We start from the raw sequence: 22,233 nt of genomic DNA, 5'->3' as shown, positions 1-22,233 counted from the left end.
AAAGTCCCCCGCCGGATGTGCACGGACGATTTGCTCTGTGGCCACACACACGCAAAGAAAGCGTTTTTTGTCTGCGACTCGGATCAGACGTGGAGCGCGTGAAGTCAGAGGGTGAAATGACTGCTGGCGTCGAAAAGGTTAAATATCAGAAGAGAAGGCGAGAGCGAAAAACAGAGTGGCCTAACCCCAACTCGAATGCTTTCTCCTTTTGTTTCACATAAACATGGACCCAACCTCCTTTCCTCGTCCCCCTCTCTCTCTCTCTCTCTCTCTCTCTCTCTCTCTAGTCCACTCATATGTTTCTATTTAAGGCCAGCAGTGCCGACTACCATGATTGGTGTTTTTCACCCCCCTTCCCGACTCCCTGTCCAACGGCTGGCTCCCAGCGGCGGTGGAGGGGAGGCCTTTCCTCTCAACCGCACTGTTGATTTTCCACAGGGAAACTTCACCATTCTTCCACTCGGTCGCTCCTCAGTCCTCCCGTCCGGCAGTCGTGAGCAGATTCTCTATTTCTCCCTTTCCCCGCCCCCCCCCCCCCCCCCCCCCCCGCCCCTCTCGCCAACATTTTTCCTTGGAATCTTAAAAAGTTTGGTTCGGGTCATGGATCCGCTTTAGGCGCACGATGCAGCCCCGAACAACCAATTCTACGCGGGGCCTCCTTTTGTTTTGATTCGTTCCGATGCTCCTCAGTCCCTCGCTGTGGGCCGGAGGTCGACTCAGCTATATGGCCAGACGTTTGGGACGATGCAGCCAAGTCGTGAGCTCGCGTTCTGATTGGTCAGGGGGGAAAAGCGGCGGCGGGGAGCGGGGATTGGCCGATGGCGGCGCACCGGGTGCACAGCAGCGGTGCAGTTGGTTGTGGTGGGCGTTCGCGGGGTGCCACTGCGGGCAGGTGGCTGACGGCCTGTTTCTTCCCCGCAGGGATTGACAGCTCGGAGCCCATGGTGCTGGAGCAGTACGTGGCCGTGGCCAACTACGAGAGGCAGGAGAACTCGGAGATCAGCCTCAAGGCCGGCGAGACGGTGGACGTGATCGAGAAGAGCGAGAGTGGTGAGTTGATTCCTTTTTGGTGTCTGTCCATGTGTCAAGCACGCGCGCGTTGGCGTCGGACACCCTGACGCACTGCGAGATCCCGAACAGAGCCTCATTGTTGACATACTGTATGTGGCTCCTCACACGTCCTCGGAACTAGTTTGTTTCTTCCTGTTTGCGTCAAACGTCTCTCCGGGTACACATGAGTAGCGTAAACATACTCCTCGCTTACACAGAGAGCGTCGTGCTCACTCAGCACCTCTCCGTCTCCCTTCTCCTCATTCTATACTCCCCCCTTTTCTAACCCCCTTTGTCCACAAGGGTCCCCCACTCCAGCCTGCCTCTCTCTCCTCCGCTCTCCCTTCATCTTTTCCCCTCTCTCCTCCCGATCTCGTCGCTGGGGAGGAGAGAGGGGAAAGTCACGTGTGTGTGTGTGTGTGTGTGTGTGTGTGTGTGAGAGTTATGACTGGAGGCCAGTCTTTTGGCTTTTGCCGCAAGAATGTCAAGTCAATTTCGGATGCACTTTTTCAGCTTTTGTAAAAGTGGGAACTAAGATGTTTATGGTCTAGGTATATTTGTCAGGATGAAGCCGTGTCTATCCAGTGAACTGCGCCGGCCGCGGGGCAGAACAGCTGAACACTTGCATCGCCGAGAGATGCAGCCCCTTCACTTCTCACCTTTCAGTCCGAAAGGTCTCATTCTCCGCGCGAACCGAGATCTCAGCGGAAAGCTTTGCACAAACACGCCGCGTCCCTGTCGTTCTCCCCCCCAACCCCTTATCTGTTCACAGATCCGTGCTCTCTTCGAGTTATCTCGACTTGCCCAAAATTGAGCGACTGTGCGCCTTAATGAGTCCGTTTTCACGGCGAAACCGGCTCGCGGTTTTCCCGTTTCTGTGTGCGACTCACGTAGCGTTTGGTGCCGTTCCCATTTGTCTGCCGTCAACATAAAAGAGATAAGTGGTAAATGAAGATTTGACAGCACAAAGCGGTTGCATGGGAAATTATGTCTTTTGTGATGTGGCTGTCGGGTCCAACTTGAACAAGAAGTCAATGTCTTTTTTTTTTGGAGAAATTGCGGATGTCTTACTTCCCGGCGCTCCTCTCAGCTCTCTTTGTGAGGGTTTGTCGAATGCGAAGTGGGGGGAAATTTAATTTTCTCTTTTCTTTAGCTGCATTGTTTCGTTAAAGATTCGGTGTGCTCTGCTTTGCTATCTCCTTTGCTGATCCCACTTTGGTACATGTGGCCCGACAGCATCTGCTCACCAGACCAATTCGAAAAAAGCTTCGTCCTGAACACTCAACACTGACTGAGAAGCGTACAGCAACAAGAGCAGGTTCCGATCTATGAAGGAACTCACGGATGTTTGGCGTCGTTGCCAATTGCCGGGCCAAAAGACCTGGAGCAGCAGCCGTGATGATGATGAAGATGATGATGATTACATCACTCATAGGCTATGCCAAGACAAACACATCAGAGAGCATGCATAATATCCCCCAACCCCCTTCCCTCTTTTTACGGCCTTTCTGCACCCTCCCGGTCAGCGCACGCTGATTTTCTCTGATGTCTTCAATTCAGAGAAACGCCGACAGTCTTGACTGTTAATAGGAGCTTATTTTCTTGAACATACAGGTCAGTAAGTGTCGGTGGAATACTGTGATATCATTTAATCGCCTCCAGGAAACGCATAATTTGTCTTCTATTTTTCCCTTCACCCACTGAGCATGGAGGATGTTGTGCAATATTTCGCTGTTGATCATTCCAGCACTCAATATATTTCAGTTTAAGTATGTGCAGACTTGACTTCAGCGGATGTTTTTCCTTTTTTTGCCCCTGTGAGAAGTTGTTGCCCCTGCAAGCCTAGACACAGCTGTCTCACTGAACAGAAAACAGTTTAAATCATAACCCCCCCCACAATCATAATCTGTGTGTGTGTTTGTGAGTGTGTGTGTGTGTATGTGTGTGCGTGTGTGTGTGTGTGTGTGTGTGTGTGTCATGGGGGATCGGGGTGTCCATGTAGTGTTGTTGTATCTCATAACTTAGGAGCTGCTATCTAGTACAGTGAGATTCATGAAGTTCCCAGAGGACGGGGGGGGGGGGGAGTTGGAGAGACATTGTCCTGGTTTTCTCCCCCTCGGGTTTCCTCCTCGGACATGGGAACCACTGAGTGTCTAAAGAGAGGAATATCCCAGCTGGAGAAAACAAGTCTGCGTATGTGGCGGGTTGAATTGCCGGCTGGGGAGGCCGTGATGGTGAAGAGAGGGAGAAGAAAGGTCAATGTTAAAACGATTAAAAAGCCACAGACCTATGTTAGATAGTGCTAAATGGGCTCCAAATTGGGGACATGAAACAACACAGTCAGTGCATGAAGATTGAGATGCAAGCTGTTAAAGGCGGGGGGGGTTGGGGGGGTTTGAAATTTTCCAGCGATAATCAAGTTTGTTTCCACATTGTCAATCGCATCCAGAATGCTGAACAAGCAAACATCGAAATACGCTAAAACCATTGCCAGAGTGCTGTAAGTGTTTTAGAGGTGACCAAACAGTGTCTGGGTTTTCCCAGACACTGTTTAGACTTTGGAAACAGGAAAGACCTGCATTCACAAACTGTTGTAAGTGTCCAAAACCAACAATCCACTTTTTTTTGAGCAAATGTGCAACATGTGAGCCCATTTGAGGAAAGAAAGTTCGAAAGTGGTGGCCGTTATACCTGTTTAAGTAAATACTGTGTATATGTGCTGTTTTTGTAGGTTGTTTGGGACGTCCTGGTGAGCTAAAGGTTTGGGACCCTGACCATGTAATTGCAGTGTCCCCATGGAAATGTCTGAGACCCTGACCATGTAATTGCAGTGTCCCCATGGAGATCATGTCTGCAATCACCTCCCTCTTTGTCCCATCATCTTGTGTCAACGCTCTGCTCTGTAGCAATGAAAACATGCTCTACTTCTGCTTAAGAAATCTACCTTCCATCAGTGTTGATGTGAGGACATGGCAGCGGCTTGAGTGGTTTTTCTTCCACACACTCTAACATCATGTCAGAGAATGATTGGTAAAGCCCCCTACTCTTGTGCCACAGCGACGTGGGCGGGATATACGGGGGGCAAAACCCCTTTTTCCCTTGTTTCATCAGCCGAGACTAATGGATCTGCCAGGGGGACCTTGACGGCAAACAGCAAACAGGATCCTTTGGGTTAGTGTGCCGCCCAAGCCCCAACGCCAGCCGAAGAAGCCATTTCCCCAGATATCTTGGCCCTTCTTGTTGCCAAATTCCAGAGGCATTTCACCACAGAGATTAGACAGAGTTGCTTACCTCTCTACGGACGTGACTCTACACCTCGCATGGTGCATGACCTCCTGCTGTGTTGCCAGATGATATTGACCCTCTGTTTTGTACAATGATAACAAAATGTTATCGTCTACAAACACAGAAACATTGTCTCGGTTATGAGGCATTGCGAGTCAGCAAGTGCAATCCTGCTGGGACAATTTCCCACCACATTTCGCACTTCCTAGGGGTGATCTGGTGAGCCGGCCAGAGCGCAGTCAAACCCACAACGCCTTCCCAAAAGGTGTGTCCTCGAGTGCTGCGCTTGCTCTGGCTCATGACTGTTCCCTGTGAAGACCGGTCTAAATTACTATCCGAAACCTCACATTGCATTAGGTCATTTATACTTCAAGCTCCACTTAGCTTAGGGTAAGCCTCACCTTAAGGCTATGAAATAATTACAGTTACTACTAACAGTTGAGTGTTGAAGTATAGAGAATGTCAAGAAATACATCGGAATTCCGGCAAAGACTGGAAGTCACTGTTATTACCAGTGTATAAGGCTCTACCCCTTCGGTAACTGTAGGCCAAAAGGATGCAGATGTATCTGACTTACCAATCTAAAAAAGGGGTTCATTCTTACTGCCTTGACTATGATAATTAATTCACCTTCCGTTTTAAGCCGTGTCAATGAGTCAGTGACATGTCAAATATAATGATCATCAGAAGTTAAAAAACCCAAACCAAAATAAACATTTTGGATTTACAATAATATAAAATGGGGGGGGGGATACTCTGCCACTGATCAATCAATGGACTAATTGTTTCACCACTACATTAATAACCCCATTGATATTACAGCAATGATACAGTAAATATATTCTGTATGAAGCATATGAATAGCAAATCATTGGTTTATGACACCATCATAAAATAAAAATCCTTGAGAGAATGATTTTAGGCAGATTTTTAAAAAATTTAAAATACTGAGCGGGCGACTGTCGAGGGCCAAATTATTAAAAGCCCCACAACCGTGAAATAACGGGGCCCTTTCCTTTAACCAGCCTCGTCTGCGGGGATCTTTAAAAAGGTTTCGCACGAGAGGCCAGCTTGACGCGCCCTCCGCCTCGGGCTGTCAAATGTAGCCCGTGTCTTTAATCGAGGTGTGCTGAGGGCCTGCCGAAAGAATGCTCTGGATCAGAGGAGGCTGTTTTGGACGGAGTCCACGTGGGAGGCTGGAGGCGAGCATTAGCATCGCCTCCTGGCTGTAAAACAGACGGGCAGCATCAATCAGCCTGGTACGTCCTGAGCCAGCTGCTGGCCCCTACCATCATTCTCGCAGCACCCAGCATCCCCCAGCAAGCTACACCCTGAGACAGTAAAAAAGCTTCAGTCACTACTTTTCTTTACATTCTTCCAGTTGATCTCCGACGATCTAGGGATAGTGGAGGCTCAGAGGAGACTGTACTTTAAAGCTGACCTAGGGGCCACTTCCAGGGGCTCAGGTTAAAGGGGTAGTTCAGGGATTTTGAAGTGGGGTTGAATGAGTTACTTATGCATAGTTAATATGTAACCTTATCGAGATGGTGATCAGCGATGTCATCTAACGGAGTTCGGGAAGGAAGCGAAGGAGCCAGGCAGCCGTTTAAGTTTGCCCTTTTTTTTTTCAAGCGTACTCCGGTCGCAGGTATCACTGCGCCAACTCGCGCCGGTGCAGTGTCGCTCCGCAAATCAGCTGGTCGGCTCAAAGCTACCGCGGCGAGTTGGCGCAGTGATGCATGGCCGAAAACTTGCAAACTTAAACGGATGTCCTGCGGAAAACTGAAACAGTGAAAAATAGACGTCCTTCAGTGTACAACTGAACGGATATATATACATTTTTGGGTAACGTTTTAAAATGTGGCGAAAAAGACTCAGACTTCCGCTACATCCACTTCCCCTCCAAACTCCGTTAAATGACAACGCTGATCACCAGCTCCACAAGGTGACATATTAACTATGCATAAGTAGCTCATACAACGCCACCTCAAAATCAATGAACTATCCCTTTAAAAACAGCATGTTTCCATAAGCATAACAGAAAAAACAAGCACGGCGTTTCGGTCAGGAGACCTGACGGGCATGTCCAAAAAGGTCTGTCGTCTTGACATGAGTGTGACGATGGTATTAGCACAGAGGGGTGTGTGTGTGTGTGTGTGTGTGTGTGTGTGTGTGTGTGTGTATGTGTGTGTGCCAGATGAGGAAACATATGGAGGATCAATGCAGAGGTTTTTGCCTGATCCCACAGAGCGTGATGTTTAGTCAACACTGGTTATTGAAAAGGCCCACCGCCAGCTGTCCCCTTTCGCTTGAAACAAGTCTGGCTCAGTAACAAGACCCCCTGCCTTTTCTATGAAATCAGCCAGGTAACACGAGCTTCAAACTTGGATGTAATGCCTTCATCCTACAGTGTCAATAAAGACCAGGACCTTGAAATTGGCTCTGACTTTCTAGGAAGAAACAGCACGAAAGGGGCTGGGTGCCTCCTCGCATACCCTATTTTTAACTTTGAGAAGATCTTTGAAGTTTTTGAACGTGATACTCGATCCCAAAACCAGTCTTTATATTTGAAAGGCACACACGCACGCACACCCTTTGTGTTTCACAGGGGACTGTGAAAGGTTTGTAGTTTCATTCGTCATGCTGACCAGAGACTGTGGTCAGCATGGATGCTCGGTTTATAGCGAGTTCCTTTGGCAGCAGGTTTTAACACCAGAAAAAAAGTTTCAAACTACTCGTGCTCATAGATTAGTGAGCACTTTCTATGGGTTATATTCTATATATTTCCCCAATAAAAGGCTGACATTTAAAAGTTATTATTATAACCTTTATGCAACTCAATGCTGGAGGAATTATCTTCATTGTTTATTAATGTTGTTAGCAATCAAGCAACGTTACAAAACAAGAAATTGAGCGAATTGAATTTCAATTCTCACTACCCTATCCCCTACTTCTGAACAGGACATAATGAAACGGTCTGGTTTATAAAACGGCATCTTGTTTCACCTATGACTGTATATCAAGATGAATGACAGCTTCCCAAAAGTGAAGCCAAAACATCTCAGTCGCCCCCTGGTGGCTGGCTACAGTATAGGCCATAAAAAATCAATCTTCCTTGTCATTCTCCCTGACCGTTGGAGGCATTTTTAAACAGCTAATGATATCCCTCTCACGCACATGCTGGTGTAGTATTTAAGATCAACAAAGTGACATTTGACCTCGGTTGACGTATGACGTAGCATATATGAGCTCATCATGAAACATGATTTTGCAAACAGTAACTCCCTGTTACGACCTATTTCAACGTCCATGCAAACACAGGGAGAAACATTAACCTTGTAAAATTGAACCAAAGTGGCTGCTGAAACACTTCAAACACTGTCCACCAGATGGATCAAAAAGATATTTTTAGCTGTTGGTGATGACGCTCTCGGTCAGAAAAAATGAAATCCCATTAATGAAGCTGATACAGTCCTTGTTAAAGATAATACTGTGGCTGATTTCAGCGCAGGTTTTAGGCAGCATCAATTGTTGTGCTGCTATTTTAGGCATATTCTTTGACCCCCCCCCCCCCCGCCCACTCCTCGCCCTGCAGGAAGACAAGCAGGCAATTCAATCTATTGCCCTGTAGAAGCAGCGCCGCATTCCAGCGCCGGCTGCTCTCCCGCCGCATCTGTTTCTGATAAGACACTTCGGGGACGGGACAAGACTCACTGTCACCTAGTGGGTCCCCGACGGATGTCGCACTCCTGACAGACGTCCCTGTCAAGGCTGCCTGATGGCTGTTCCAAACGTGCCAAGATGAGAGAGTGGGAAAAAAAAAGGCCAGCGTCGTTGCGCGGACAGGGAATTAGCGTGGAGTACCACGGCTTTGAAGCCGCGGCCAAACATCTGCTGGCACTCCCTCTCTATCTTCTCTGTGTCCGTCTTTCTCCACGTGATTCTTTCAATCTCTTTACTCATCCTCACTCTCTTATCTCTCTCTCTCTCTCTCTCTCTCACTCACTCACTCACACGCACTCTCTCCGTCTCCCTCTCCCTTTTTTTTTATTTTTATCACCGTCTCCTTTTCGGATCAAACTGCACCTCATACGTCTCCCGTGCCTCCAAGCCTCTCAAACGGGGCCCGGGTCTGTGTCGGTCAGTGGTCATTTTGCCCCGTGCTCGGTTTTGGCGTGCCGCTGCCTTCGCCCGTGACCTTCACTCGGCCTCTGCAGGAAAAAGCAGGCAATTGTTCCCTGCCGAGGCGCGGTGCACCCCCGACGTCCAGTTAGAGCTCAACGCTGTGAGGAAAGCCAACTACAGCCCCTCCACTGTCTTGCATATTCCTATTCTGCGCCGTGGGTTTGTGTGTATATAAATGTGGCAGACAGCAGGCGTTGTTACGACCCAGCATTGTCAGGTATGTTATGACAGACCGGTGAGACGAGGCCGCCGAAGTCAATACGGAAGCAAACGCGGGTGTTTTTTTTCGACCCGTTCTATTTTCGCGATAGCCTCATAGGTAGAGAAGGTGGGGTTCCACTTCACCAATCACCTGGACAATAAACGACCCCACGCCTGAGAGGAAACGAGCACTCAAGTTCTCAACCTGTGGGCAACGCAGTGCATTGCAGCCGCCGCTGAGGCGGAGAGGGTTCACAGAGCGTTGGGATTTGCTCTGCTCAACGGTGTGACTCACTTCAACACACACGCGCACGCACACGCTCACACATTTCAACCTGTTAAAAAACAACAGATTTCACAGCTTCTGCTGTGTGCACATATGGCTTTACAGTATACACGGACACATTTCATTTGTTCTGTTCAGTGCTGGTTCGTTTGCACCGCTGCCGACATCCCGCCCACCCCACCCCACCCCACCAACCGGCAGTGTGACTTTTCCAGGGCAGGCCGTACACACGAACATGTGCAGTTATTTGTCATGTTTCAGAGGAAACGTGGTACGTCTTCCCCGATGTAAGGTGGTCTTTGATCGCGCCGTCAGCCCCTTGTAAGGAGCCCCCCTGGCTCAATTGGAGGCCGCACTGAAAACTCCACAGGAGGCACGAGTATCGTAACACGTTCATTCTTCCTCCACGTGCCGGAAATAAAGAGCATATTGAACATCTAAGGAGTATATCCCCTCTGGAGCATGAGTGTGCATCGCACATAAAGACTGAATGCAAAGTGGTAATAACTGGAGCAGTGCAGGTACTGGAAAGGGGAAGCTCACAGTTTCCAAAGATTTGGACTTGATTTATCCCCTGGTGAGCAGGGATACATGGCAAAACATGTGCTGGACTCTGATATTATTTTTTCTTCAGAAAACTTAAAAAAATTGTCTTCATGCCTGCATTATTGGAAAAGTCCAAGTGTCACCAAAGACATCAGGATTCATCCTCTGGGGACCACCAGTCCATTTTATTATTTCATGACAAATTTGGGGGCTGCGTTGGACAATTTTGTAACTTTCAAATGCACCATTTCATGACGGCGGACTTTTGTTTGCATTATATGAAATAGTTCGGTTGCAGCATACTCTGACAATCGCCTAACAAAAAAAGGGCAAAACTACACAAATGGGTCTCTGCCCATACTGAGTTCTCCTCGCATGCGAGCACATTCGCACTTTGGGGCTTACCGCACCCTTGCCGGACCTCCCTGGTCAGTTCATGCATCATTCCACACATATGCTGAGCCAAGTTTATGCTTTGCTTTAATTGACTCTGAGTAATTGGTCTCCGTCTGGTTGCCCATCGTTGGCCCAGATCTCCTCCCACACAACAGGTTTTTGGTATGAAAACTAATTTGTCGACAGGCTTCTCTCACCCATGGTGGTCAGCCCACTTCTGTCAGGGCCCGGATCTGCCCTGACGCTGACAGTGGGAGACACTGGCGGCTTTTCTGCCTTTCTCACTCTGAGTCCTTAACCCACATCTGCATCTCCATTTGATTTTCTTCTCCAGTCTGTTCGGCCCTCTGAGAGAGGTTCCTCATTTGTCAGCTTTTACTTTTGCCCACTTTCTCCAGATGGATTTTACAAGGGAATTCATGCTGCGTTCCGCTATACCTCGGAACTCTTGATTGTCTTTCCAATCCATTAAAAGGTTGGAGGAACGTCAACCCCCCCGACTTCCGAGCTCCGACTTCCGAGGTATAATGGTGCGCAGCACAAGTCAAGTTAAAAACCTTGCCGAGCACCAACATGTGTGCACATGATGGTGTCTTCACCTCGGTGTGTGTGCGAGACTGAGAATCTGTTTGACTGTTTTCTGGCCTTTGCGATCTTTGCCTGTGTTTCAATATTGCATGTGTGGAAAAGACAGAAGACATACATGTTTTAATCAACAGCACAGCTACAGAGACTTGTGCAAGTCTGTCTCTCTTTAATCAACAACAACAACTGGGTAAACGAAAACCAATTTTTATTATTTAGTGGTCTGGAGAAAGCCATTCATGCTTTTGATTGGACTCATCATTCTGGCATCACTCAAAACGTCCTATGTCCTCATCGTGGACAGTGCGGCAGCTGTGATTTTAACTGGCGGAAACAGATGACATCACATAATTTACAAATCTGCACGGTGGTGCAAGATCACACCTGTCTCCAAATTATCAGACCATTCAGTTACTCTCAAATCTTCCAAACATATATTTTTTTTAAATCTTTTCGACTGATTTGGGCTCTTTTGCTCTGATGCTCTAACCATCCAATTTGTGTGCACATAAAATGTGCTTTATTTGCTTTATTTTTTTCGAATATCACGATCCTCTCTTTCTCTGTCTGTGCGAACTCTTTCCCATCAGCTTTAACCACTGAAGGAAGATGAGATGCAGCAGTTGGATGGGGGGGGGGGGGGTCACACTTGGCAGTGTTGAGAGTGAGCAGTCACCTCGGAGATTTATCATTCTGTTTTCCCTCCGTGTGCCAGGTGGACTAAGGGGAGGAAGAGCTCCTGCATTTGTCTCTGTGAAGTGCTCGTCCTCTCCCCTGCGCAGGTGGCTCCGATTCTTCCTCGGCTCTTTGAGCGGTTGCAATGAATCAGCCTACGAAACAGCCCTAATGCGTTTCATATGGGCCGAGCTATTCTTACTGCTCGGCGGACTTTTTTACTTTTCAGCGAGGCCGAAAAATGAATTCTAAGCCTACAGGAATGAAAACACAATCCCCGAATCTGAAGCCTGAGAGGCTGCGTCAATAGGTCCCACATCAAACCAAAAACAACCAGGAGCTGGAGTGCGAGATTTAATAAGCATAGCATCACTATTGTGGTGTCACATACAGTTTTCATACGATCAAACCACCACCTCCTAATAAATCGATAGGTCCTGACGGGTCCAAAGTGAACGCGGCCGACCCCCTCCTGACGCCGGACTGTGCCGTGACCTCTGCGCAGGGGTCAGAAAAGCTGTAAGCTGCGGGTACAGTGTGTCCGGGGTAGTGCAACTGTGATGAACCTCAGTCTGGATGAGCTACACTGCAGCTACTGTGCAGAGCGCCGTGTAGGAGCGTAGGCCCCCAACGTCGAATTAACTCCCGTGTTGGCTGTGAGTCATGACCCACCGTGGGAGAGAAGAGGGGAGACAGTATTTCAGCATAATTTTCTGTGTGTGTGTGTGTGAGTGTGTGTGTGTGTGTGTTGGAAGAAGATGCAGTTATGCTGAGCACAAGCTGTCACAGTCAGGCTGCCTCAGGCCTTACATAGGTGCAAGGAGGAATGAGAGCTCACGCAGGGAGCCGAGCAGGCTCCTCCACTGTGGTCTGTGAAGTGTCAACCCTGTGATGATTTAATGGAGGTTAGAGAAGTTGTTGTTGTTGTTGTTGTTTTGCAGTCAGGCACAAAAGGAAACACAGCGCTGCTTTTCTCTGAGGAACATTCCTTTCACTTTCTGTAGTTGTCATATGTAAGCTCCAAATGCTCCAAAATTATCTTCGCATTACCTGTAAAGTCCCCCTAAATTGTCTTTAAAAAATATTTTTAAAAAGGCTCAATAGGTAATTTGAATGTACACAGTTCATGTAAGTGAAGTCAATTCCGATATCAAGTTATAACTTACACGAGGGAACCAGAGCAATAAACTCTCAACCGCATTTTTGCTTTGTAGCAGGTCTGCAGTCGAATTGAATAAAAAGACCACACATCCAGGAGCCATTTAATTGTGTACTTGCAAAAAACAACAACAAATGGAAGAACAGTAATTTTGATAATCAATTACACAATTATGTTTTTGCCCGTTGGTTTGTAGGTTGGTTGGTTTGTTTGTTTGAATGGGTTTCCGTGATGGGAGATGGGCCAAGACAGAACACGTTACATTTTCGAGTGGATCCAGACAAAAGGGCTCTCTGTGTTAAATAGGGCTGCAACTAACGATTATTTTCATTATCGCCTAATCTGTCTATTATTTCTCAATTCATTGAATGGTTGCTTCGTCCATAAGATTCTGAAAAATGTTGATCGTGTTTCCCAAAACCCCCGAGACGATGTTTTGTTTGGTCCACACACAAAACATATTTAGTTTACTGCCACAGAGGAGCAAAGAAACCAGAAAATATTCACAATTAAGAAGCTGTAATCGGCTTGACTTGTTCCCCGATTAAAACGATTATCAAAATAGTTGCAGGATATTTTGGCAGTCGATTACTAATCGATTTACTGTGTAAAACATTGGGAGATTTCACATATTTTCCAGGGAAAATTCATGGATCTTGATGAACAAACTGGCATATTAAAGGGACTGATATCTATGAGTGTGTGAGAACAATATTTGGTGCATCTTGATTGAATTCAAGGGGACTTTTGGGCCTTGGGCGGCGGTATGCACTCGACTGAGTACCATGACTATTCATGTAGATATGAGTATAGTTTACAACAGGGGCCGTACAGTCATCTGAAAATAGTAAACGTTGTCAGTATCAGTCACGTTTCAGTTTCTCTGGGGCTATAGGCTGTACATATATAGTTGGCCATAGTGTGGCTGGGGAATACACCTTTGTCCATGTCACCATTACTGTTTCTTTCCCTATGATACTGTACATGCTCTGCGTTACAGGCATATGTTTTCCACATCACTCATAGAATGTGTTAATGTGATTGGTGTCTCGCCGGCTAATAAAAAAAAGAGGGCGTGATGGGTTGATTCACTCTGGCTCCTCCGACCACATGAAGGAGCCGAGCCATGTGGCTGTAAACATGCTGGAGCAGGGATGACCTCATCGTTGGACTCGTTAATGCACTTACACATTCATTCACACTTGCAGAGAAAGCCGAGCGCTCTCCGGGACAGGCCATTTTAAATCCCTGGGCGGGGGGTGAGGTTTTCGGGTGTGTGTGTATCCAACATGTTGCTCAGGGCAACTCCTATTCCCTGCTGAGCTGTACAGTGCCGGTGTGTGCCAGCGTGTACTGTATATACTGGAACAATATGTGTCATGCATTGGTTTATAGGCAGGTGCTGCAGCAACTGCACTAATGAAGCCACATCCCATTTTAAGACGAGTGACATGTTCAGCTGTTTTTTTACTGTAGACTCGAGTCGAAATGCAACACCCGGCAGAACTTCCGTAAAACCCACTGTTAGCTGAAGAAGGACACTAGGTGTTAAAGCGCGATACATGTGCATCAATGTGTTTTTTTTGTGGAAAGACGGTAATGGGATAGTGACCACAAACCTCTCATTTATCCGTCACACTCAAAGCAGTGTCTTCTACAGCTTTGGGTCAGAGTACGGATGACGCCATTGAGTTCACATGCAGCGCAAGCGTGTGGTGTTGATATGATATATGACTCCTCCTTGAGCGGAAAGTCTTCGCCGTTCCGCGAGACTCCCAGAAGAAGCACAGCTATTCGGACCTGGAGGGGAGAAACAAAAGGCTAAGGTAGTTTTTTTCCGGAGCTACTGCGAGGATTTTCCTTGGCTGCTTCGCGAAAAAGCCGCGATGCTTCATTAATGAACAGTGTTTTAAGGAATCCCAGGACATTTGGCCTTGAGAACCTCTCATGGCAGCGAGTCAGCATGCTGTGGTGACTCAGTTGGGTAAAGCATGTGTTTCTCTCCAAGCCATCCTTAGCTTTGTAAGAGGTGGGGTTTCAGCCGGTCGACCAAGCCCTTCGGTCCGGACTGAAATATTTCCGCAACTACTGGATCGATTGCAACTAAAAGTTAAACATTCGTACTCCTCAGAATCAGACTGTGACTTGGATTGACTCTTCGCTTTTCCTGTTGCACCGCCATGAGGTCGACGGATTTAGTTTTGAGTTCATCTCTCCCTTTTTCAATGTCTGTGCACATACATGTGTGTATCTGCGGAGCCTGTCGGCCCACAAACTGTGAAAAAAGACCAGCCTTTCGTTTTCTGTGAGCTGGCTAAACCCTACAGCCTGTCTCTGAACCACTGGTTCAGATTTCTCTCCCGCTCTGACGTCACAGTTGGACTCTTTTGGGGGGTAACCCCGTCTGCAACCTGAGAATTTCCACTTTTCTGGTGAAGGGGTGGTGACATTTCCTTCACATTTTGAAATCGATTGACCAATAATCACAACAGACTGGGCCAGCTGGCCAATCAGAGCAGGTTTTTGGTAACATCCAGTCAGATTCTAGATTGTCCAATACTTTGGCTTATGACCAAAGACCAAAACTGTCAACCTCAGTCTTAATTTTGTGTTTAGTGCTGAATAAAAAAAAACGTTGTCTTACCAACTCGCTAAGATTGTGAGCATGGTGAACATTCAACCGCAGAACATCAGCGTGTCAACACTATCACTACTATATTAACACTCAGAAGCACCATTGCACGTAAGTGCTGCTCGTTGTTTCTGTAGACGTATATGTTTTCACATAGCGTATGATGGCTGCACAACTGGGGGCCACTTAGCTCGGTGATGAGTCGCAGACGGAATAACACACTTCAAAACGAAAAGTAACGTACGGAGAGGTTCATCTTCACAAATCCTTTTGGGACGCGTGTTGTGCTTCACGCTCCGACGCTTTCGTCTCTCCAGCTTTCTTTCAGAGTCTGGTTCACTCATGACGAGAGCGTTCCAAGTAGGTGAAACCTCCCCGCCGGCATGAGTCCGTCTCCGATCCCTCTGTTATTCCGTTATGCGGACATGCCCAGAATATTAGGGCGTACTGTATTATACTCAGACTTAATGGGCTGTGGGGCTCATTTACAGCCACGGTCCATTGTGCTCGCTGACATAGGTGATGTGTAATTTCCATTGATTGGTGGTAAATCGCCATGTGGGAATGGTGCTGGGCCGCCATCCCGCAGGCCCCGATGATTGTTAGCAATACTAATGTGATCATCTCCCTGCCTTTGCTCCCCGTGTCTCTCTCCTCTGTACCTCTGCGTCTAGGTTGGTGGTTCGTCAGCACAGCAGAGGAGCAGGGCTGGGTGCCGGCCACGTACCTGGACTCTCAGAATGGGACCAGAGACGATTTGGATCTTGGCACTTCCAGGACTGGCGAAGGTTAGTGCGCACACACACACACACACACAAGACGCACGTCCTTTGCTGACTTGATATTCGAGAAGTCTGCGTTTCGATCAGGCTGTGATTCCACTGAAACCAGCAAACAGTAGTTCCTTGCACACAAACACTCACAAACACACTTCCAGTCACATATTAGGAACCTGGAGGACCCGCCGCGGCACCATGGTGAAATGGTACCAGACCGCAGCCAAAGGATTTGCAATATTTTGGCACCACAGAAAATTCCTTTCAACCTCCCCCGGGAGGCTGCAGCTCTTGCAGGAGCCTCGTTTTTGTTGCGACCCTTTTCCCTCCCGAATATATGTTTGGTCTGACTGCTGGAGTGGAGCATTTCATCACTGTGTCATCAGCCCCCCTCTTTCTGGTTTTAGACCAGAGATCTCGAATTCGGATAGAGATGAATGTAACGGTGGCCACATGCGTGCTCAGAAATACCAGCCAACTGCAAAAAGCAGTAGGCTCCACTGGATTATCTGAGAAACATTTTTTCTGTCTCCCATTAAAGATGTGCAAGTCACCCTGCATCACTGAACTGCACATTGTGAAAGACACACTCTCACACGCACACACACACACACACACACACACACACATACACACTGTACTAGAATGATGACACAGTTGTCACACCTACTCTTATTTGCTGTTCTTCTTAAAAAAAAAAAAAAAATCACGTCCTGGCTCAAAAGTGTGTGACAAAAAGGGAACGCGTGGAACAGAAAAGACGAGATATCTGATTTGGTGAATAGATTTTGTATCCTTTTTTCACCGATCATAGTGACTCCAACAGTGTTAGATGAGTTTAACGCAAAATCAGTGGAGTGCTGAGATTTTGGGACAACGCAACATTGAAACAAAAATGTCTAATGGGGCAAAAAGGCACAAGCAGTCAAGGGTTAAACTCGATTATCTAAACCACATTGTGATGAAGCAGAATTATCCTCTAATCCTGGTCGGATCTGGCAGCTCCAGGCTCATTATATTTGGTTTTCTCACTTTATTCCCTCTCTGTTGACCACTGCCCTCAAGTGAATTCATGCAGGACGTCGTGCCTGAGCTCAGGGCTACATACAAGTACACACACACTGTCCTGTACATGCACACACACATACTCCCTCTGTCAGTGCCGCCCCCCCCCCCCCCCGTTAGGACCGGTGTCTTTGTGTTTGCACACATCGTCACTTCTCATTTCTGATCTCCCCCTGCCTCGCTTCCCTGTCGTCTCGTACATCTCGTTATCTCCGCGTGGTCTGTAACTTAATTCCACTGACAGCTCAGCTCGCTGGAGAGGAACCGACAGGCGCTGCCCGGCCCCCGCTGGAATTGCCTCGAAAATAACATTTCCCCGTGTGCCTTCCCCTTTCGCTGATATTTCAATTAGGAGGTCATCGGGAGTAGGGTGGCGCTCGGCGGGACGGATGCAAAGCGGAGGGGAATCAAAAGGGAGAGGAAATGACAAGTAGCAGAAGGGAGCACAAAGGGAGAGGGGCGGATGTGGAGCAGAGGGGAAGATGGAGGGATCAGGGGGTGAAGAGGGGACATGAGACGGAGAAACTGAGTGACACAGGAGGAATTGAATTACCGCAGTGGAAAGATAGATTATGTCTCTCCTTCCCCCCGTTAATTTGTTTGCTCTCCATGTGGCCTCGGAGGATGCACCAAGATAGGAAAATGACTCATCGTGTTACGACGGCTACTTTATTATACAGAGTTCGAACTGTTGAGGGGTGAAAGAGGTCGAGAGCTCAGCTCACACGGGCGTCAGATCTGCGCACACTGCCAGTACAATACCGTACATATGAATCAAAATTTCAATACGATCTATTCGACAGTATGTCAAGGTCGATACGATCTGATCTCTTCAGTAGAGAATCAGTAATGTTATCATCTGCGCTTTCCACTTATCATTAGCCAGTATAACTTAATATTACATTTTATATAAAGTGCAAAAAACCTGCCTCATTCTTTATATTTCTAGATACTGATAACCATACAGGAATAGGATGAAATATTCCATCTGCAATGGGAGATTTATTCTAGGTATTTAAGTTTATATATACATATACATACATGGATGATGGATCTTAACATAAGATTATATTGTCATTATAATAATTAACTTTACTTAAAGAAGAAAGAAAGACAATATGAATGCTTAATTGGGTGCCCAAATCAAAGTCCTCATTTATATTCAGAATTATTATGGATTCATGTTGTGAAGCGAAGAAACCACGACTAGTGTTTGCACCTTTTCTCTGTCTGATATCATTGCGGCTGCGGCGCAGGACGTAGAGCGAGTCGCTGGACGACACACTGTCCATGAATGACCCCTGATGGCTGTGCCATCACTCTCTGTGTGTGTGTGTGTGTGTGTGTGTTAATGTGGCATGTGATATACAACACTTTGAGTGGCTGAGAGAAAGTGTAGTGCTGTGACAAAACAAGGGATTTAAAGATGCCAACTGTGGGAAATTGTAAAAGGGGGGGGGGGGGGGGGGGTACCTTTGATTTAACAGAGGTTTGTGGCTGGAATTGCACAAACTGAAACACCTCCCTCATTAGTGGGATTCTTTGCCACTTTGTCGGACTTGTGAGGAGAGAGAGATGTGTGTTTAATGGAAGTCATGATGTGGCTGAGTACTTACCTTCCTGTCAGAGTGAAATCTGACACCGATGATGTGCGCGCGGAGAGGAATATGGAAAAAGTTGCTGACGACCGATGTCAGCTGACGGCAGCTGTGGTCTCTGTTTTTGTTTTTCACATTCATCGTGGGCCGGTGGAGAGGAGGGGGGCGAGCGTTTCAGTGGTGGTCTCCCCATGTTTAACACTTTATCTTATCCCTGCACAATATATATATATATATAAATACACAATATAATAAATATCCACCAAAGAGTACATTATATTATCAACAATACATTTACCATAATGCTACAATAGAACGCATGTAGTAGCTAGGCAGTTATGAAGATGCTGCCCTCAAAATTAATCCTTCACATGCCACTTAGATTTTTCTTTGGAGTTTATACAGTCTATAAGACTTTGAATGAAACTGCAAAATATGTATCGCATCATGTAAACTCTATACAAAATAACATTCATTTTTCATTACACAGCCACTAACTGTGTACTGTTTACACTGGCTTCATACAGTACGTGACCTACTGAAGTTGTTTATTTGTCTTTATTTTCCTCCTGTGCTAACAACAGCCCTTGAAAAAAAAATAAATGTTGCCTTTGTTTGCATTTCTAATTCTTGCCTCTAACACTAACTCCATGTTTGTCTCTTTGTTTTTGTTTTTTTCTTTTGTTTGCTCCTCATCCTCATCAGTTACTAAGAGACGCAAGGCTCATCTGAAGAGGCTGGACCGCCGCTGGACCCTCGGGGGTATAGTCAACCGTCAGCAGAGCAGAGGTGAACATAGGGGCACGCGTGCACACACACACGCACACACGCGCACACACACACACACACACACACACACACACACACACACACACACATACAGCATGCATCTGTTTGTTCCATTTCCATGAACCCAGTAAGTGCAATTTGTTAGTTGTTTTTTTTAAATATATAACTGTCGCATCTGTGAAACAGGAATAGATCAGAAAAAAAAAATATATATATATAGGTTGCCTTCAGCTCACCTTAAATGGAGAAATCTTCCGGTCATGGTGCACTGACAGACGACGTGTCTTTAAAGTTGAATTCACTTCTGAATTCTGCCCTCGATGTGCCGAGGATCATCATGTACCCTGTGTTCTGCACAGCGAGCCACTGAACGCACTGCACTTTGCACCAGCACCGAAATAGAGCTGAGAATGTACGTACTGTACAGTACATCAGCGCAAGCCCACGCATGCACCCGTAAAGGAATCAGACGCTGAGTCATCTTCTCTCTCCACACAGAGTAACTCACGAGAGCGCAAATGTTAGGATGTATACATGAGGCAGAGATGCATCCTCACATTAGAGCACTTCCTGCAATTTCGCACTCACGATAAAGAAGGACACATGTACAGAGGAGCAAACGTTAGCTCGTGTAACGTAAGACTTTGAGAGCTGGAGCTCGGACGAAGCCCTCAGATTGATCGGAGTGTAAAATGTTGTTCTAAGAGATCAGATGTGCTGTGTCAAAACAAGAGACAATAATGATAAAGTGGCTGAAACTTCACCACAGACCGAAGACGTATACACGGTGCCGTCGCAGAGCCCCCCTCCTGTGGCCCCCACCCTGCTGTGCGTTCACATGTTTTCCGCCCGCATGGTAAACAACCTCATTCACACCGTCTTCCGGTCAGCCAACAACAACAACGGGCCCCGGACGTCCACCGGACGGGAGCAGCATGTTGGGTGGCCACGAGTCAGCTCTCACGGTCTCGAATCTCTCTCTCCATCACACTTGGACACTCTTCAGCATCACACTGAGCAACCAAGCAATTGGCCTGCCTCGGACAGATTTGGCCGCTGAGCCCGATAGGGATAACCGACTGTGTGACAGCGTTGCTGCTTAAAAAATAGTTGAAAACTGCTTATAATGACCTTTTGCTTGCTTTCATTCTTTTTTTCTTCCACCCCGAAGATGTTCTCGTCTGCTATTCATTTCTGCGTTTGGCAAACGACTCGTGGTTCAGTCGAGTCGCTGTTGCTCTAATGCTGACAGAGAGAGAGACAGACATGAGTCTACGTCTGGAAAAAAACAGTCACTTCCCTTCGAGGGGGGAAAGTCGGCACTTTCCAATCCGGACTTCTCAGACGGTCCGTTATGCACCTGCCTGGTTCCAGGAGTAGTCAGTAGTTTCACCTTGTTCATGGGAAGCTGTTCCTGGACCTGCGGAACCTCTGTAAATGCTCAAACAACAATCTTGGCTCCCTGTTATCATTATTATTATTATTATAATATAGCCCGGGCTGGACTGGCTCGTGTTGCCGCCTTTTCCCTTCTCCCAGACCACCGGGCGGCTAGGCTTGTCCTACTGTGGAGTTGTGAGCAATCAGAGGAGATGGAAAGGGTTCGAACTCCGGTCAATTGGTGTTTTGCTTCTGCTCTGGAGAGCACACAGTGACGAACGCAGTGTACCGGAGGAGGAATACACCCTGGGCCCTTTTTTAAAAAAAAACACACGTAAACAGTGTAAAAAGAGATATTATTGTACAGTAGGCAGCTGATGCGGGGTAAGTTTCACACATCCACGTTGGCTCGTTCCTTTTGGTTTTGTGGGGCACGGCAGTCTGGGGACCATTACTCATTCACTCCCCCCACGTCGCTCATTTAGCTATTCAGAACTCACAGGTTTAAGCGACTATGGTGTAAAGATTAAAGCGTTACCATTTTACAGTATTGGCATCATTCATGGACTGGAATCAAAGGCTATGAAGCACGATGTCTTATATCAGGCCAGGGGAGCAGTGTCATCCAGGCCGGTCGGAATGTCACCTAACGAGACTGCGTCTCGCAGAACAGTGGGACTTGGCCCCAAATGGGCCAGTGGGGGAAAAGTGTGAAGGTGGGCCAGCGGCCCGATCCGCTGACTGGTTCTAATCACACAGACCTCAACCATTCGCCGAGCGCCGATGAGTCACCGACAGACACCGAGGGCATGAAACACTTTTTTTCACAGTTCCGTCACCCGTTGGGTCTGTGAACTGCCGTTTTGCAGCCTCAAGTTTCAGCGCCATGTTGGGGGGCGGTCTGACTGAGAGCTGGTCCACTCCGCGGCCGCCTTCCCCCCGCGACCATGCACCTGGACGGACCAGCTGTCAATCCCGCGGTCTCCGCGCTACGGTGCTTCGTCATCCGTTAAACCTAAATGAGACCGCCATTTACTAAATGGACGAATGATCGTTCGTATAAAAGTTCCCGGTGCTGTTCACAGGGCGTGGGCAAAATGTACAGCTAATTGCTATTCCTGTGAGCAGGACTTATATATATATTTTTTATTTTTTATTTTGATGTACTAATGTGTGCCATATTTAGAAAGGCTGACTGGATTTAGCCTGGCTAGGGATTTAGAGACACTGCATTGAACCTCTGTGATTTATTGGCTGAAGGGAACATAAACGCTCATGTAAGGTTAGAGAGGACAGAAGGACAGAAGAGTTCCACATGGCAGCGAGTGTTACTGGCTACATTGCACACAAGCGAAGAGCTCCCGGACCAGTAGCTTTCTTTTTTTCTCCACCATTGAAAATAGCCTCACTGGGAAGACTGCAGCTGCAGCTGCTGCTGACTTGGGTCACGTCAAACTCAGCTGCTGAGGATTTTTTTCCATCTTTTCATTCACCGCCGCTCTTCGCCTAGTGACCACATCGCCGTCTGTTCAGCTGTGCTTCGGTCGGACCTGGAACAAACACCGGCGTGCGCATGTTGTGGCGCTTGTGACAGCTGAAGTAGGACCCTAACGCAGAATGAAGGG

General features: G+C 47.3%; 1 protein-coding gene across 10 annotated transcripts in view; it reads left to right on the top strand.

The window, feature by feature from the left end:
* Window positions 1–22,233, top strand: part of sh3pxd2aa (SH3 and PX domains 2Aa) — a 101,041-nt gene that overhangs the window by 65,918 nt on the left and 12,890 nt on the right. For 5 of the 10 annotated variants that reach the window (XM_047334125.1, XM_047334124.1, XM_047334123.1 and 2 more), the window contains 3 exons: window positions 922–1,050; window positions 15,675–15,788; window positions 19,145–19,228. In XM_047334125.1, the coding sequence (XP_047190081.1) occupies window positions 922–1,050; window positions 15,675–15,788; window positions 19,145–19,228 (327 nt within the window). Of the gene's footprint in view, window positions 1–13; window positions 494–535; window positions 758–921; window positions 1,051–15,674; window positions 15,789–19,144; window positions 19,229–22,233 lie in introns of those variants that run through there. The other 5 variants (XM_047334127.1, XM_047334131.1, XM_047334126.1 and 2 more) reach the window with 3 other exon arrangements.

This window comes from Scophthalmus maximus, chromosome 8 (assembly GCF_022379125.1).
Source record: "Scophthalmus maximus strain ysfricsl-2021 chromosome 8, ASM2237912v1, whole genome shotgun sequence".
NCBI lineage: Eukaryota > Metazoa > Chordata > Actinopteri > Pleuronectiformes > Scophthalmidae > Scophthalmus > Scophthalmus maximus.
This window is presented reverse-complemented; position numbering and strand designations above follow the sequence as displayed.